This window comes from Prionailurus bengalensis, chromosome B3, assembly GCF_016509475.1.
Source record: "Prionailurus bengalensis isolate Pbe53 chromosome B3, Fcat_Pben_1.1_paternal_pri, whole genome shotgun sequence".
Taxonomy (NCBI): domain Eukaryota; kingdom Metazoa; phylum Chordata; class Mammalia; order Carnivora; family Felidae; genus Prionailurus; species Prionailurus bengalensis.
The window spans coordinates 74,144,985-74,158,082 of NC_057355.1; the positions used below are offsets into that span (position 1 = coordinate 74,144,985).

The 13,098-nt window shown below is 49.0% G+C and overlaps 3 protein-coding genes across 20 annotated transcripts in view; 1 reads left to right on the forward strand and 2 right to left on the reverse strand.

Moving 5' to 3' along the window:
- Nucleotides 1-2,316, reverse strand: part of ACIN1 (apoptotic chromatin condensation inducer 1) — a 34,099-nt gene extending 31,783 nt beyond the window's left edge. For 7 of the 16 annotated variants that reach the window (XM_043555797.1, XM_043555798.1, XM_043555790.1 and 4 more), the window contains exons 1-2: nucleotides 1,885-2,064; nucleotides 403-468 (exon numbers count right to left, since the gene is read on the reverse strand). In XM_043555797.1, the coding sequence (XP_043411732.1) occupies nucleotides 403-468; nucleotides 1,885-2,064 (246 nt within the window). Of the gene's footprint in view, nucleotides 1-402; nucleotides 469-1,508; nucleotides 1,634-1,884 lie in introns of those variants that run through there. The other 9 variants (XM_043555799.1, XM_043555792.1, XM_043555795.1 and 6 more) reach the window with 4 other exon arrangements.
- Nucleotides 1,959-5,062, forward strand: CB3H14orf119 (chromosome B3 C14orf119 homolog). Of its 3 annotated transcripts, none has more exons than XM_043555803.1 (2): nucleotides 1,959-2,069; nucleotides 3,912-5,062. In XM_043555803.1, the coding sequence occupies exon 2, from the start codon at nucleotides 3,913-3,915 to the stop codon at nucleotides 4,339-4,341; it is 429 nt and encodes a 142-aa protein (XP_043411738.1). In that variant the 5' UTR covers nucleotides 1,959-2,069; nucleotide 3,912; the 3' UTR covers nucleotides 4,342-5,062. The 3 variants fall into 3 exon arrangements, with proteins under 3 accessions (XP_043411738.1, XP_043411737.1, XP_043411739.1); XM_043555802.1 differs by lacking the exon at nucleotides 1,959-2,069 and adding an exon at nucleotides 2,399-2,531; XM_043555804.1 differs by lacking the exon at nucleotides 1,959-2,069 and adding an exon at nucleotides 2,559-3,132.
- Nucleotides 5,063-5,192: 130 nt separating this feature from the next.
- Nucleotides 5,193-9,804, reverse strand: LMLN2 (leishmanolysin like peptidase 2). The gene is given in 14 exon segments (XM_043554546.1): nucleotides 5,193-5,400; nucleotides 5,882-6,061; nucleotides 6,237-6,466; nucleotides 6,676-6,948; nucleotides 7,047-7,143; nucleotides 7,219-7,288; nucleotides 7,472-7,643; nucleotides 7,719-7,864; nucleotides 8,011-8,095; nucleotides 8,306-8,598; nucleotides 8,668-8,854; nucleotides 9,152-9,203; nucleotides 9,295-9,379; nucleotides 9,510-9,804. Coding segments are annotated over 14 exon segments (2,373 nt in total).
- Between the last annotated feature and the right edge of the window lie 3,294 nt (nucleotides 9,805-13,098).

Below are 13,098 nucleotides of genomic sequence, written 5' to 3' on the forward strand. Positions count from 1 at the left end.
TGGAAAATCTATGTCAACACAAGAATTCTTCTTGATCAGCAAGTATCATCCTACACTGCCCTATTGATTGTCCACTTCATGTCTTCATTCAAAGACATCAACTACTTTTTCCAAATCAATGGCAAATGAATGGCTCCAGATTCTTGTACTACACTTAATCAATTGGAACCACATCTTTTTGCACACATCATTGCAAGTATCAGAAATTAACTAAGAGCTCTTCTAATTCTGTTTCTGAATTTTTTTATTAGAATTCAACTGATCTGGTATGAGGACTTTTCCAACTCAGGGAATTCAGAAAAATACTGGTGAGGAATTAACCATCAAATATACATCATTATGTCCTTCCATATGTCTGTGCATCCAAAGAGCCCACCCTATCTAATAAATCTTTTTTCTTACCTGGGAATTTGGCTGGAATGCAGCATGGGGTGTTGAGTGTTTCTGCAAATTTTCTAGCATTAGAGCCTGGTATAGAGAATGGCAAAAGTCAGAAACTTGGGGGAAAAAACCCACCACTCCCCAATCTCTTCATTGAATGCAATGACTAACCATACACACTTAAACTGTACTCCTTTTCCAGGAACCTAAAAGCCCTTTACTAATACTAATACTGTTCTTACTCATCTTCAGAAGACCCTTGAAAGTAGCCATGGTTACTGCTCCCAAATGTACAAATGTAAAATGCAGGCACATGAAGAAAATGAGCGACCTGGCTATGTAATAAAATCAGTGACAGTGACAGAACCAGTACTACAATCTCTATTATCTTCTGCACTTCTGACTAATGTCCCTTCTAAATCTGGCCATGCAGGTAAAATGACTTCAAATACTCAAGTCAGCTTCAAATACAGGAAACCAACATGGGGCTGCTGGTTTTGGCTTGACTGAATTACTTGGTCAGTTACCCAGGGCTAGATCTACTTGAGTGAATTTGTATTGTTTCCAACAGAGTGGCACCTAGATTTATCAAGTCTATAAAAATTTCAAAAAGGAGGCTATAGAACAAAATGACCACAGGCTCTAAACTGTGGCTGACCCAATCCACACACACGAAACCGTCAGCTCTGTACAGGCAGGCAACGGTCTGTCAATTTAACCCTTGAGCCAACTCAGCCCTAATGGGTACTACACACCATGTATCCTAACTAACCCCAATTAAAACCATGACATCCTCACATTGCCTCCGTTTACACCAAATCTATACACACAAATCCATCCACCTCATGACGATCCCACCCTAAACTACTCAAATCGATTCAAAACCCCCAACATATAACAACCTGCCCCACCTCTCTCACCAATATTCACCAAACTCTTATCCACCCAAATTGCTTCTGGATAAATCATACACCCCTCTACAACCGAGTCCCTTCAAGTCAAGGTCTCTCTTCATCTCACCTCCTAATCTAATCAGGTAGGCATTTTACCCTATCCCAATCCTATTCCTCCGGATACCGACACCAGCCCCATTAACCCCTCCGCCCAACTATACCCCTAACTCTGACCCAGCCCAATTCGCCCCCCTCAGGCCAGCAACGCCGGTGGTAGTGGTGGGATTTAACTCCTTCTGCAGCGCATGCGCCGAAACCACAGACACAAACAAGGAGGGGGTGGGGGAAGGAGGAAGGAGCTTAAGACACTCCGGGAGAGTAGCGCGCACCCTCCCATTTTGGGCTCGCGCCGCTGCCGTTAAGGCGGGAACCGGCGCTGTCTCTATTCCAGCGCGAGCCTCACCAACCACCGTGCGCGCGGTTCCGGAGGCTCGCGCTGGCGGCCTGAGCGAGCTCGCGCGGAGCCCGGACACTGCGCCTGCGCCGCGGCAGAGACTCGTCTCTACCGGGTCCGCTCCCCTCCGACACCCCGGCAACGCCGTCTTCTCACCCCTTTGAGCCGCTTGACCAGGGCACTCTTCTGCCCGCTCTTGGCTAGGCCTCGCTGCTCCAGTGCGGCCTTCAGGTCGGTCACCCGCAGCGCCTGAAGAGGCTTCCCGTCCAGAGTCACCTCCTCCAGCTCCGCCATCTTGCGTGAGGTACTCGGGTCCGTCCCGACGGCTTCGGGCATCTTCGGTAATTTCCGCCAACGCCCTTCGAACGTACCGAGCTGACCCCGCCCACTGCCATAGTCAACCCCTCGATTACCACTCAGAACTCCTCGGGTTCCTCCGGAATTGCTCGGGTATTTCCGTCTCAACATCGGCACCAATCAGTTCTTCCCATCCTCCCAGCCTCTCCGCCTTCCTCACCCTGCCTTCAGAACTCGGTTATCTTCGTCTTACCGAGGCTTTGAATCGAATGTACTCGGAAGCCCTCGACTCTGGCCTAACCAAAATCGGAGTTAGTCGGCTATCTCCGAGCCTAAGACTGAGGCGCTGAGGCGCTTGGGTTTTTGGGGCTGCTCCGGGACCGGAAGTGCGTGGGCTGCCGGGCTGGCCCTGCTTATGGTTTTCAGGAAACATGGAAGCGGCGGCGGCAGTTGGGGTTTAAGCACTTTGTGACGGTCTCCAGGTGCCCTGTGAGAGGAAAGGGGAGGTAAGCGGGGTAGAAGTCCCTCCCTGGGCCGGGTCAGACTCGGTGTTTGCGGGCTACCCTAGTAGGGCACACTTCCCGCTCTCCTACCGGTACAGCTGCCGCCTCCCGATATCTGAATCCCCGCCACTCCCATCTAAGGCTACGTTGCTCTTTGGGATCTTAGAATGCCAGGCTCCGTGGCCTCCAAAGTGGGCAAGTGGCGGCACCGTGTTTTTGGGCCCAGACTGTGAACTAATTCAAAATTATTGAACTTGAGTTTGCTATGGAGGCCATGTCGCAAGACTAGGCAAAAGTTTCTCCTTTCCCCGAGTAAGAATAAAGTTCCTTTAGGAGGGATTGCTTCTTGGAGGAGCTCTGTGAAAAAGGCAACCTCCCTGTACTGTTTGGGTACTGAACTGATGTTAATTGATTACGGATTCTTCTCTTTGTCACTACAAATACTCCAACCTGCAGCAGAAGAAACACAAACAGTAAAATGGGTCATAGACAAGTAGTTTAAAGTTTTCATTGTTAGACATTCAAACTGTGGAACTCAAACTATTCAAGTCGACTGACCTTCCATTTGCATTACTGATGCAAATCAATGACAGGGCATCAATAGGTATTATATATTAAACCTTTAAGGAAAATGTTCAGAGACATAAATTGTCATACATCTCCAGCAGTATAATACTTGTTACACTCCTAAGTCATCAAACCAACTAGACTTTTTTCAGTCTTGAATAAACACGTGGCTTCTTCTATTTTTTCCTTTCTGTGTTATCTTATTTTGGGTGAGGCACGCTCACTTACTTTGCTCTTTAATTTTTCCTGGTGCTTTAACAGGAAATATAAGGAAGTAATGGATGTTATGAAGCTCTTGGCATATCTCAGAGGCTATGTACACATTACAAAGAAGACTTATCATATATGATTTTCACCATCGATAGCTCTGGGATTATTAGCAGCTAGGCCCTCACCAGCTGCATGTACTAGATTAAAAAAATATGTACCTTTTTTCATTTTAAGGAAGATGAGGTGGACCAACGTTATCATTTTTCTTTACTCAACCTGGAACATAGAAGTAGGCCAGAGAGAGTGAACAAGAAATGTGTTGGTTATTTTTAGATTCTTTATAAGAATAATGGAGAGAAGCAGTGGTTGGGGAGGCTAATGGGTTTGAAAGGGAGGGAGGTTGGCAAATATGAAGTTATTTTGGGGTGACTTCTCTAAGGTAGTTGGAGAATAACCTATGTGAAGTACTCTGTTGTTTTCTTGTGAATTGAATTGGTGAAAAATAACTTTATCCGTAGATGGTGATTTTTGGTAAGATTCTTTGTTGGGAAGTTGTATTTTGGTTGCCCTATCTAGAGAGTATATAACAGTGCTTTTATGTTTCAGGATGCCACTGGAATCATCTTCCTCTTCGATGCCACTATCCTTCCCTACTCCCTTACCCTCAGTACCAGACAGTATTACTAACTCTTCCCCACCTCCAATGTCTTACATCACTTCCCAGGAGATGAAGTGTATTCTTCACTGGTTTGCCAGTTGGTCAGGTCCCCAGCGTGAACGTTTCCTACAGGACCTGGTAGCTAAGGCAGTGCCGGGAAAATTACAGCCACTGCTGGAAGGTCTGGAGCAGCTTAGTGTGTCTGGAGCAAACCGACCGCCTTGTATCTTTGAGTGTCAGCTACGTCTTTGGGATCAGTGGTTTCGAGGTTGGGCTGAGCAGGAGCGCAACGAATTTGTCAGGCAGCTGGAGGTCAGTGAGCCAGACTTCGTGGCAAAGTTTTACCAAGCAGTGGCTGCTACAGCTGGTAAAGATTGATGGGCTTTAAAATCAAAGAAGATAATCATATCTGATGGAGCTGCAACTTTACAGTGAGAACTTCAAATATGTCACTTAACAGTCTAGGGATGGTATCCTGATCAACTGACTGACCTTGTTGACCAGGACAGGCTTGGTTATTTCAACTTTAATAGCCTATCAACTGGACTCCCAGCAGAAATGTTTTCCATCTAAGTAAATTCAGATCAGTCAGCCTCCTAGTTTGCTCCTTTCTACATGTCAAACCCTCAAGAACTCAATGGCTTCTTTTGCGAGTATAACCAAAAGGAACCTACATATTATAACTCAAGCCTATTGCTGGCCCATGAGGCTATAAAGTAGAGCCTTCCTGCTCCAGAAACAGGAGAGAAGGACGATAAAAGGTCACGTTTTTATAGTTTAACTGGATTCAGATGGCTGATTTCACCACTCTTAACCAGATTCTGGCATAATTGTGTGACATCCCAACTAAGCTTCCCTAGTGATGATTTTGTAAAAGTATGTAAAAATCAGGAGAGGGAGATAATTGTTACTCCTTCCATGCTGATGTTTATTTGAATCCAAATAGCAATGGCTTTTTCTAAAGCATATTGTGATATCCTTGGAGCTGGTAACAAATACCTGTTCTGTAAGTTTGCTCTCCAATATGAAAACAAGTGACACTCTTTATAGGTTGAAGTGTTTATTTTTTGTATCAAATAAAGAATCTTCAGAACCATAAGTCTCTGGAATTTTTTCATTACAAGGCTAGAATAGAGTTGATACCTAGAGAAAGAGGCATTCTGAGAAAAGTATAGACTTTCCATCCTGTTGTCTTCCAAGAAATAATCTGCCCTATCTATCCTGTCATGTCACACCTCTCTTATTCCTTCAACTGGGCCCCTTGTTTCTTGGAGCTCTGGTGAATGGTGAGGGGCAGCCGGTGCCACCTGGAGAATAGCTCTTCTGTGATAGGCCATGGTTCCCAGTGCACCCACCAGGATAAGCAGTGTTAGGCAGAGTCCCATGGACAGCCCTAGATGAGTCATGGAGGAATTATGGTCCAAGGTAACCAGTGACCTAGGAACATAGAGGTAATATTTGGCTTGAAATAATGCTTAGGCTTAGGAGGTGAAGAGCTTCACTTTTATCATAATATACAGAGCTCATGAAACTCTGCTTCATCCAATCAAGCTACACAGGAAATCAGGAATATAGATCCTGAAAATAGGAAAAAGACCAAGATCCAAGTCTCCTAGCAACTTAAATTGTTGGAAGGAGACCTAACCTGGCAGTGAGGTGTTGGCAGTTAGACTATGGTGTTTAGGTAACTAGACATAGTAGCCTGTTAGTACTTTAGGGAAGAAGAGGACTAGGATCCCTATGTCCTACAGATGGGGAACTCCATCATTGTGGAGGGAAAGTTGTCCCATAGTGCTAGGTCTGAGGTGATCACACTCGTTTTCCAAAATAAGCCTAAGACACACATGAGTGCTTCCTGCAATTTCAAACATCTGGACTCCAGGACTTTGAAAGAAAGCTACTTGGAATATTGTCTTACTTGATGTGTTCTGTGGTAAAGCTGGCTCCTCCATAATATACTTCCAGGGGCTTCTTCTGGAGACTCAGGGTCAGGGCCCTGTGCAGCATACCAACCGAAGGCCCGTGGCAGCCAGAGGACTTCCACATGTACACAGTGAACACCAGTCCAGTGGTAGTGGAGGGGCTGTGGAAATAGCACCTACAGGGACATTTGGATCTCTTAACGGAGATAGAGTCCCTGGAAGAGTATGTCTCCTGAAACAGGTGCAGGCTTCGGAATGGCACAAAGTTTTCAGAGGAGAGTGGTGAAGTAACCAACTTAGGCAATCTCCCTGGCCCACTGTGTACATCCTCAGTCTGAACTGTCCCTTTACCTGCCAGTGTGGCCTCTGCTCACCAGAGCCTGTAGTACTGCTTCAGTCAGCTCTTCTAGCGTTTCTTTCCCCACAGAGTGGCCTGGGGGCCCAGCTAATTGTAAAGACAGATGGAATAACGGGTCTTTGGTGGCAAGACTCACAGGTGGGGAAGTAACAGCATTGGTACCTTCATTTGTTTGACACAGCCGACCCCGGGGACAGAAGAGAAGACCATGGTACCCAGGTATCTGCAAGGAAATACATAGCAGGGTATAGTTATGACTTCAATTGTTTGCTCAAGCCTTTCTAAGGAAATTGTACAATCTAGATCAGAGTCACAGACTTGGTGGGTACTTAGAGAAAAATGAATGAACATCTAAATGTACTAACTACCATACAAGCATTGTCAAACTTCCTTTTGCCAAGGGCTCTGTAGCTTTTCACTTATGATACCCACCTGAATAGCCTTCCCAGGAAGGCATGAGGCCCAGGGTGACCCCTCTACCTGCACATTGTATGCTCCCCTTTCTGTGCATTGATGTAAGTAGCAGCGGCCAGTGAGCTCTGCTTCCTTCAGGTGTGGGATCTGAGAGGGACGCCTGGTCCCGTCCCCACGGAGCAGTTGTGAAGTGAGGTTGGCAAGGAAGCAACGACTCTGGGAATGGTAAATTTCCCCGTGGGGGTTGTCTGCCCCAGGTGGGAATCCATTTTCCTTCTTCCAGCATTCACTCTGAAAGGCGGGACAGGAGGCAGAATAGTGTTTGCCTAGATGCCTTAGACGTTGACTCCTCTCCGGGCCCACTCACTTCCATTCTCCAGTTGTCTCACCCCATTGGCCAGGGGCTTGTACATGCGGCAGCCTTCCAGCGTGGGGTCTGAGGAACAGCTCCCCTTGTCCAGGTGCAGGTAGTGGCAGCCCAGTCCGCTGTGTGGAAGGGATGGCAGCTGACACCAGGGTCCCCGACAGCTGTACAGCCCCTCAACCACTCAGCACACACACCTGCCAGTACAGAAGAAGTCTGAGGAGCCAGCCCCACATGTGGTCACCAGGCCAAATTCGTGGCCAGATCCTGCTTGAGAGGTGGGAAGAGAAAGAGCCCTCAGAACAAGTGAAGCCCCCAACACCCCTCAGCGCTGGCTGTGCTTATGCTTCAGCTACACGTCTGCAGCAGATAACCCCTTCCAACCTCTCTCGCTGCCCCCAAGCTGACTCAGGTGGTGAGGGCCCCTATGCGATTTTCCTTTGTTCTCACCCCGGCCCCACAACAGCTCCTCTGCAGCACTGTGGTTGACTTGGTACCAGCCTGAATCTTTGAAGGCAGCAAGAGTGACGGGATCAAGTCGAGTGCGCCGGGCACCATTGAAGGTAGCGGTCATTACAGAACCCTGGAGCAGTCGGGCCTCCCAGTGTGAAGACAAAGTGCCCTAGGGAGGAGGTAGCCCGTTGCCACCTGATGACCCCCTCTTCCTTCCAGCACCCCGAGGTGTTCTCAGTCTCACCTCTTCTTCCAAGGGAACACCCAGTGAAGCCCCCAGCACTCCCAAGTGTTTGGCCAGGCTGTGGCTAACAGCTGGGGTAGTGAGAAGCAGCTGTCCCCACTCATCACGCCTTGTGACTTGTGGCCTTGTAGAACAGTTCTCTGGAACTGAGCACAGAAAGTGAAGGAGGCAATATGAGGAGAGGAAAACTCAGAAAGGGTGGAGCAGAAATGGAGGGAAGGAGTTGGTGGGATGGTAGTGATCCCCTCTCTTTGACATTGTGGGAAGGCTGGCTCTCACTCCTCTCATTTACCACCGGGTCCTGAGGGGCAATCCCGCCACTTCTTGAAGAGCTGTCCAGAGAAACCCAGAGCATGGAGCAATTCATGTAGTGTGGCCTAAGGACAAATGACCGCACGGTGAGGGGGACTGGGTGTGGAGCAGATTGACCGGCCATTCCATAGCCCCTCTGCCCAATCAGCTCTTCTTAGAGTCTGAGGCACCTTCTCCTCCAACCTTAATAGATTCTTCCACTTCATGGGAAGCTGAGTGACCTGTCCCCTATCCCCAACCTGTTTGCATCTTCCTATTCGTCATGCAGCAGTTACCGTGATGATGTCACTATGGCTGAGGCTGGGGCTGGCAAGATGTTGGGCACAGTAGACAATGGTACCAGCAAGGGGCCTGTCTTCTGAGTCCAGCTGGCAGCAGGCAGCATAGGCTATGATAGAAGGCTGTGGATGGGCCAGGACAAGGTAGCGGTGGAAAGCAGGGATGTGGGGGAACACAGAAGAAATCTTTCTGAAAATAGACACCCACGGAACTCAGCAGGGATAGTCCCAAGGGATTACTTGAAGGGGTTTAGCTCCCACCCAAACTTCATCAACATGACCCAAGTTACCTCAAATGAGCACAACTTTTAATAAAAATTGCTTTTATGCTCCCTCCCCCTCCCCAGGATATTTAAGACTAGGAGAGACAGAACACGGAAAAGGACTTGATTTGGGCCTCACCTCTCCATGGCACTTGGAAGTGTGGGCAATCCGCACATACAGGAGAAAATCAGTGTTTTGGACCCCAGGCCCATCTGGCTGGACCAGTTGTGGGGGACCCTGCTCTGGCCACAGTGCGTAACCACGGAGATGGGCATCAGGGATCTGGCAGGGAGTGGAATGTAGCATCTAGTTTAGCAGATGGGGACAATAGGAAACTGGGTACTAGGAGTGAGGAGTGGACAGTCTCTGTCTTTAGTCTGCCTTAGTGTCATGTAGGCAGCTGGTCAGAATAGGGACTCCTGCCACCTTCCCTCCCCATCTCTGATTTTATAAATTACCAGGGTGAGAAGGGGCTCAGGAATCTGCATTTATTAGGAAGGACATTAAACAATTTTGGTGCTAATAATGGTCTTGGGGAAGTCTAGGCAGGCTAGAGATCTTCAGATCCCCAAATCTCACCTTTACTCCCAGGCAACTCTCTCCTTTGTACCCTGGGTTCAAGAGGCTGCACCTGCCAAGAATGAATACCTGTAGGTGAGCTGGAGACATTTCTGGGTACCACTGAAGAGGCACCGTGTACATTCTCAATGACGTGAACTCACCTGTGGTAGTTTGGGGTATCTGGGTCTCCCCAGACAGCATGGCAGTATTGTGCAGGGTCTCGACTCAGAAGCAGGGGTCCTTGCACTGGAGGAACTTAAAAAGACAAGAAGTCGATTTCACCTCAACATCTTTAGAGTTCCTTTTCGCTGGTTGTCTTCCTCCATAGCCCTCTGACCCTTAGCCCTCCCTGACTCCCTTTGGTTTCCCTACTTACCTGCGAGGACACCCTGGAGTCGCCTAGCGGCCTGTCTGGCAGCCACCAGGGCATGAGGTACTCCTCTCCTTCCGGCTCCCTCAGTATCCCAAGCCCCATCTGATACAGGATCTCTGATATAGCAGGTTCGGATTCTCAGGGGCTGAGGATCACGAGAGCCAGGGTGGGTGAAGGAAGCAGAACGGAAGTCTGGGGCAAGTTGGGAGAGAGGGGGCCTGAGCAGGCTCACAGACTTCTGTGTCTCATCGTGTAGGCATCTGCTTGCAGCAATCCCCAGGAACAGCAGCAGCAACATCTCACAAGTGGTCCTCCCTAACGTGCCCTGGATCCTGTCTTCTGCTCCTCTCTTCCTTGCCTCACTTACTTCTGGCTGCCCTCTCTTTACTATCTCTCTCCATACCCTCTCCACCACTCTTGCTTATTTTTTTTTAAGATTGGAGTCTTGTTGACTAAATCTATAGTTACCCCCAGGAGGTCGGATGTGAAGCACAAGGATCAAAGCTGCGCCCCCCCCCCCACCCCCCATGCCAGAGTGGAGAGCTGGGGGGCGGGGCAGTGTTATTCCTAAAACCTCAACTGATCTTTCCAAACAGGAGCCTGTGCCATCTGGGAAACCCTCCTAACCCTCTTTCATCTCTCATCCTAATTCCCCTGCCTTTCTGAGTGGACAACCTTGGAACCTTCCTAGAACTAAAAAGTTGGTGTTAATATAAGGGTGTGTGTGTGGGGGGGCACTCTGTGCTTCACAGAGCCTACTTACTTCATTGGAGATGGGCAAACAAGGCTTCTGCATGGCACTACCCCCGGTATCAGAACTGGGTGGACTCTAACCAGACTGCAAGACTTTTAGGCATCACCCCCATCTGTATAGGGCACTTAGTAGGTGCTCAACAAACACATGTTGGTTGACTGACACCTCCTAGGAGAGGCTGTTGTGTTAGCTCTGTGAGGCTTCACAGATAGGCATGCTGCGGCGGAAAGTCAACTCTTACAGTGGACATTAAAAGAAGATGTTCAAAGATGTTCTCACCCAGCTCTTGGAAGTCCCTCTGTTTTCTTTGCTCACACTGTGTTTTCACATCCTTCCCCCCACCCCCTTTCCTGCCTGCCTGGCTAATTCCTACCTCCCCTATAATTACTTCGGGAAGCTTTTCTTAGTTAACACCTCCTGCCCAAATTCCACTCTCGCTCTGGGGAGGGGAGGAGGCCCACTTCACAGAAGGCCTCCCCTTCCCTCTCCTTCTATAATTGTTGGCTTAGAGGCACTCCCTCCACATCCTGCACTCCTTCAAGGTAAGCCTGCTTCCTGGCTGGCTTTGTAGTCACAGCACTCGGCACAGTCCCGAGGGCCTAGTCATCCGTCTGTGTTGTGGATGAAGGAACAGAACCTAACCCCATTGTTTAACTTTTGAAGAAACAGGTCAGGGGTGAAATGACATAAAGCAACACTGCTAATTCCTGACAGGATGAGAGTTTCCAGAAGGGCTGCTGACTTCCTAGGGAGGCTGGATTTGATACTTTGACACGCCACAGCTGTGGCTGGAAAGGTGATTACAAGGGAGGCAGCCAAAGGCTGGAGCCAAACCAACTCTGCCACTTTCTGCCTATGCATCTTTGGCCCAGTGCCTCCGTGTTCCCATCTGCAAAAGGGGGGTGATTATACTTACCTGACAAGGCTACTCTGAGGAGAAAGCAAAGATTTGTAAAGTGCTGAGAACAGTGTCCATGCTCATGGTAAATACCAAGTCACGTCAACAGTACATATTCCACAGACACTTCCAACTCAGTGGAGAGCTGTTCTGTTCTTATCAACATGTGTACAAATCTTTAGGGGACTCTTGTTCTTTTTCTAAGACAAACCCTATTCTGCACGTTATCAGACTCCCTCTTTTTCCTGGCAGGGCAGCCTATTTTGGGAAAACCCTTGTGGTGAGGCTTGGGGCAAGGGAGTCCAGGTCTGGTGTGGCTTTCCGTTTTCCGGCCCCTCTGCAGCCGCTCCTGATGCTTTGCTGCCCCCTTATGGCCGCGCAGAGGAGGGGCACCCCCACCAGGGCCGGGGGTCAGGCTAACTTCACACATGCATGCAGAACTTCATACCTTCCAGCAGAAACAGCACAAGAAACACCTCATGTTTCTTCTGCTGGAATACCTCTGTCCTGCCTTTGCCTGGCAAATTCCTCCCCATCCTCCTAGAGCCAGCTCAGAGGGTATCCGCCTGCTGAGTTTTTTCTTTACTCCCCCAGGCAAAGGTGGTTTGCATAGCCCCTGTTCTCCAATAGCAGCTCTTGCGCATCTAGCACTTATTATATTCTCTTGACATTTATTTCTGTGCTTGTTCCCCTGCTAGACTGTGGGCAGGGGCTGAGTCTGATTTCGCCTGTGCCTCTTTGAAGAGTTGTGAAGTCGTCACAGAGGGATAACGGAGGTGGGAAGGTGGCTGGGAGGAAAGAGAGGAGGAAAGGAGAGAGGGTGAGAATAACAGTCATTGGAGCATTCCCTTTGTGCCCAGACATCTTCCAAGTACTTTAGACTCACATATTCCTTTTGGCAACCTTCCAGGGTACGTATTATTATAAATACCCCAATTTTACAACCGAGGCACGGCAAAATTAGGCAAAGTGAGTAGGTGGTGAGTGTGGGGTTTAACCCAAAATGCAATAGTGTTCTCAAGGGCATAGCATGATCGTGATCGATTGGAGAGGCAGGATGAGAAAGAGGGGGCAAGGAGAATAGGTGGAGATTGGAGGGAAGCAGCATAAGAAGAGGATGAGGCATGGGAGAGGGTGGGGCAGATCCCAGAGGGGAAGAGGTGAGAAGAGGGTGCAGAGGGAGGAAATTAGAGACTGGGAGGGACGTGCTGAGGAGGAAGGGCAGGAAGGGAAAGCCAGCTAGGACGAGGGCGGGGTGTGGGAGAGGATGGGACTGAACAGAGGATGTCTTGGTGGTGGTGGTGCCTGTGTGGATGCTCTGTCCAGCACAGTGACCTCTCAGTTCCTTCACTCTCCCATCTCTAACATTCTCCATTCCACCCTCACAAGCCACTCCCGGGAGCCTTATCATCACCAGAAACTGCAGCACCTATGAAATAACTGAATCAAACATCGTGCTGTCTGATATGATCTCCTTTCCTTACGGTTTGTTTGCTCAAGTAGGCTTACTGCAGCTGTTCTAGGGGTTCATGGAAGGACCGCTGGCCCTTCCTGTCTTTTCATCTTCGGCCTTGGGTTCCATGCTCATCACTAAATCCCTCCTTCGAAGTACCTCCCCCCCCCCCTTCACTGTCTATCCTGTCCATCCTGCCTCCCAACATTTGACTTCTCTACCCTGGCCCCCAGAAGCTAAGGACCACAGAGGGAAATCACCCAGGAGAACAGTCTGTTGTCACTCCATTGTCATCATTGACTTCAGCAGAGGCATGCTCTCCAGTCAGAAATCTCAGTCCTCTTTCCTCTCATCACCTGAGGTCTTACCCCTTGAAGCCTGCTTCTCAGAGCCTCCTGCTTCATCGCTGACACTCACCTCTTTTCATGGTGAAAACAGACAGAACTGGCCACAGCCTGCTACATCCTACCTGTGCCTGTATCTGTGT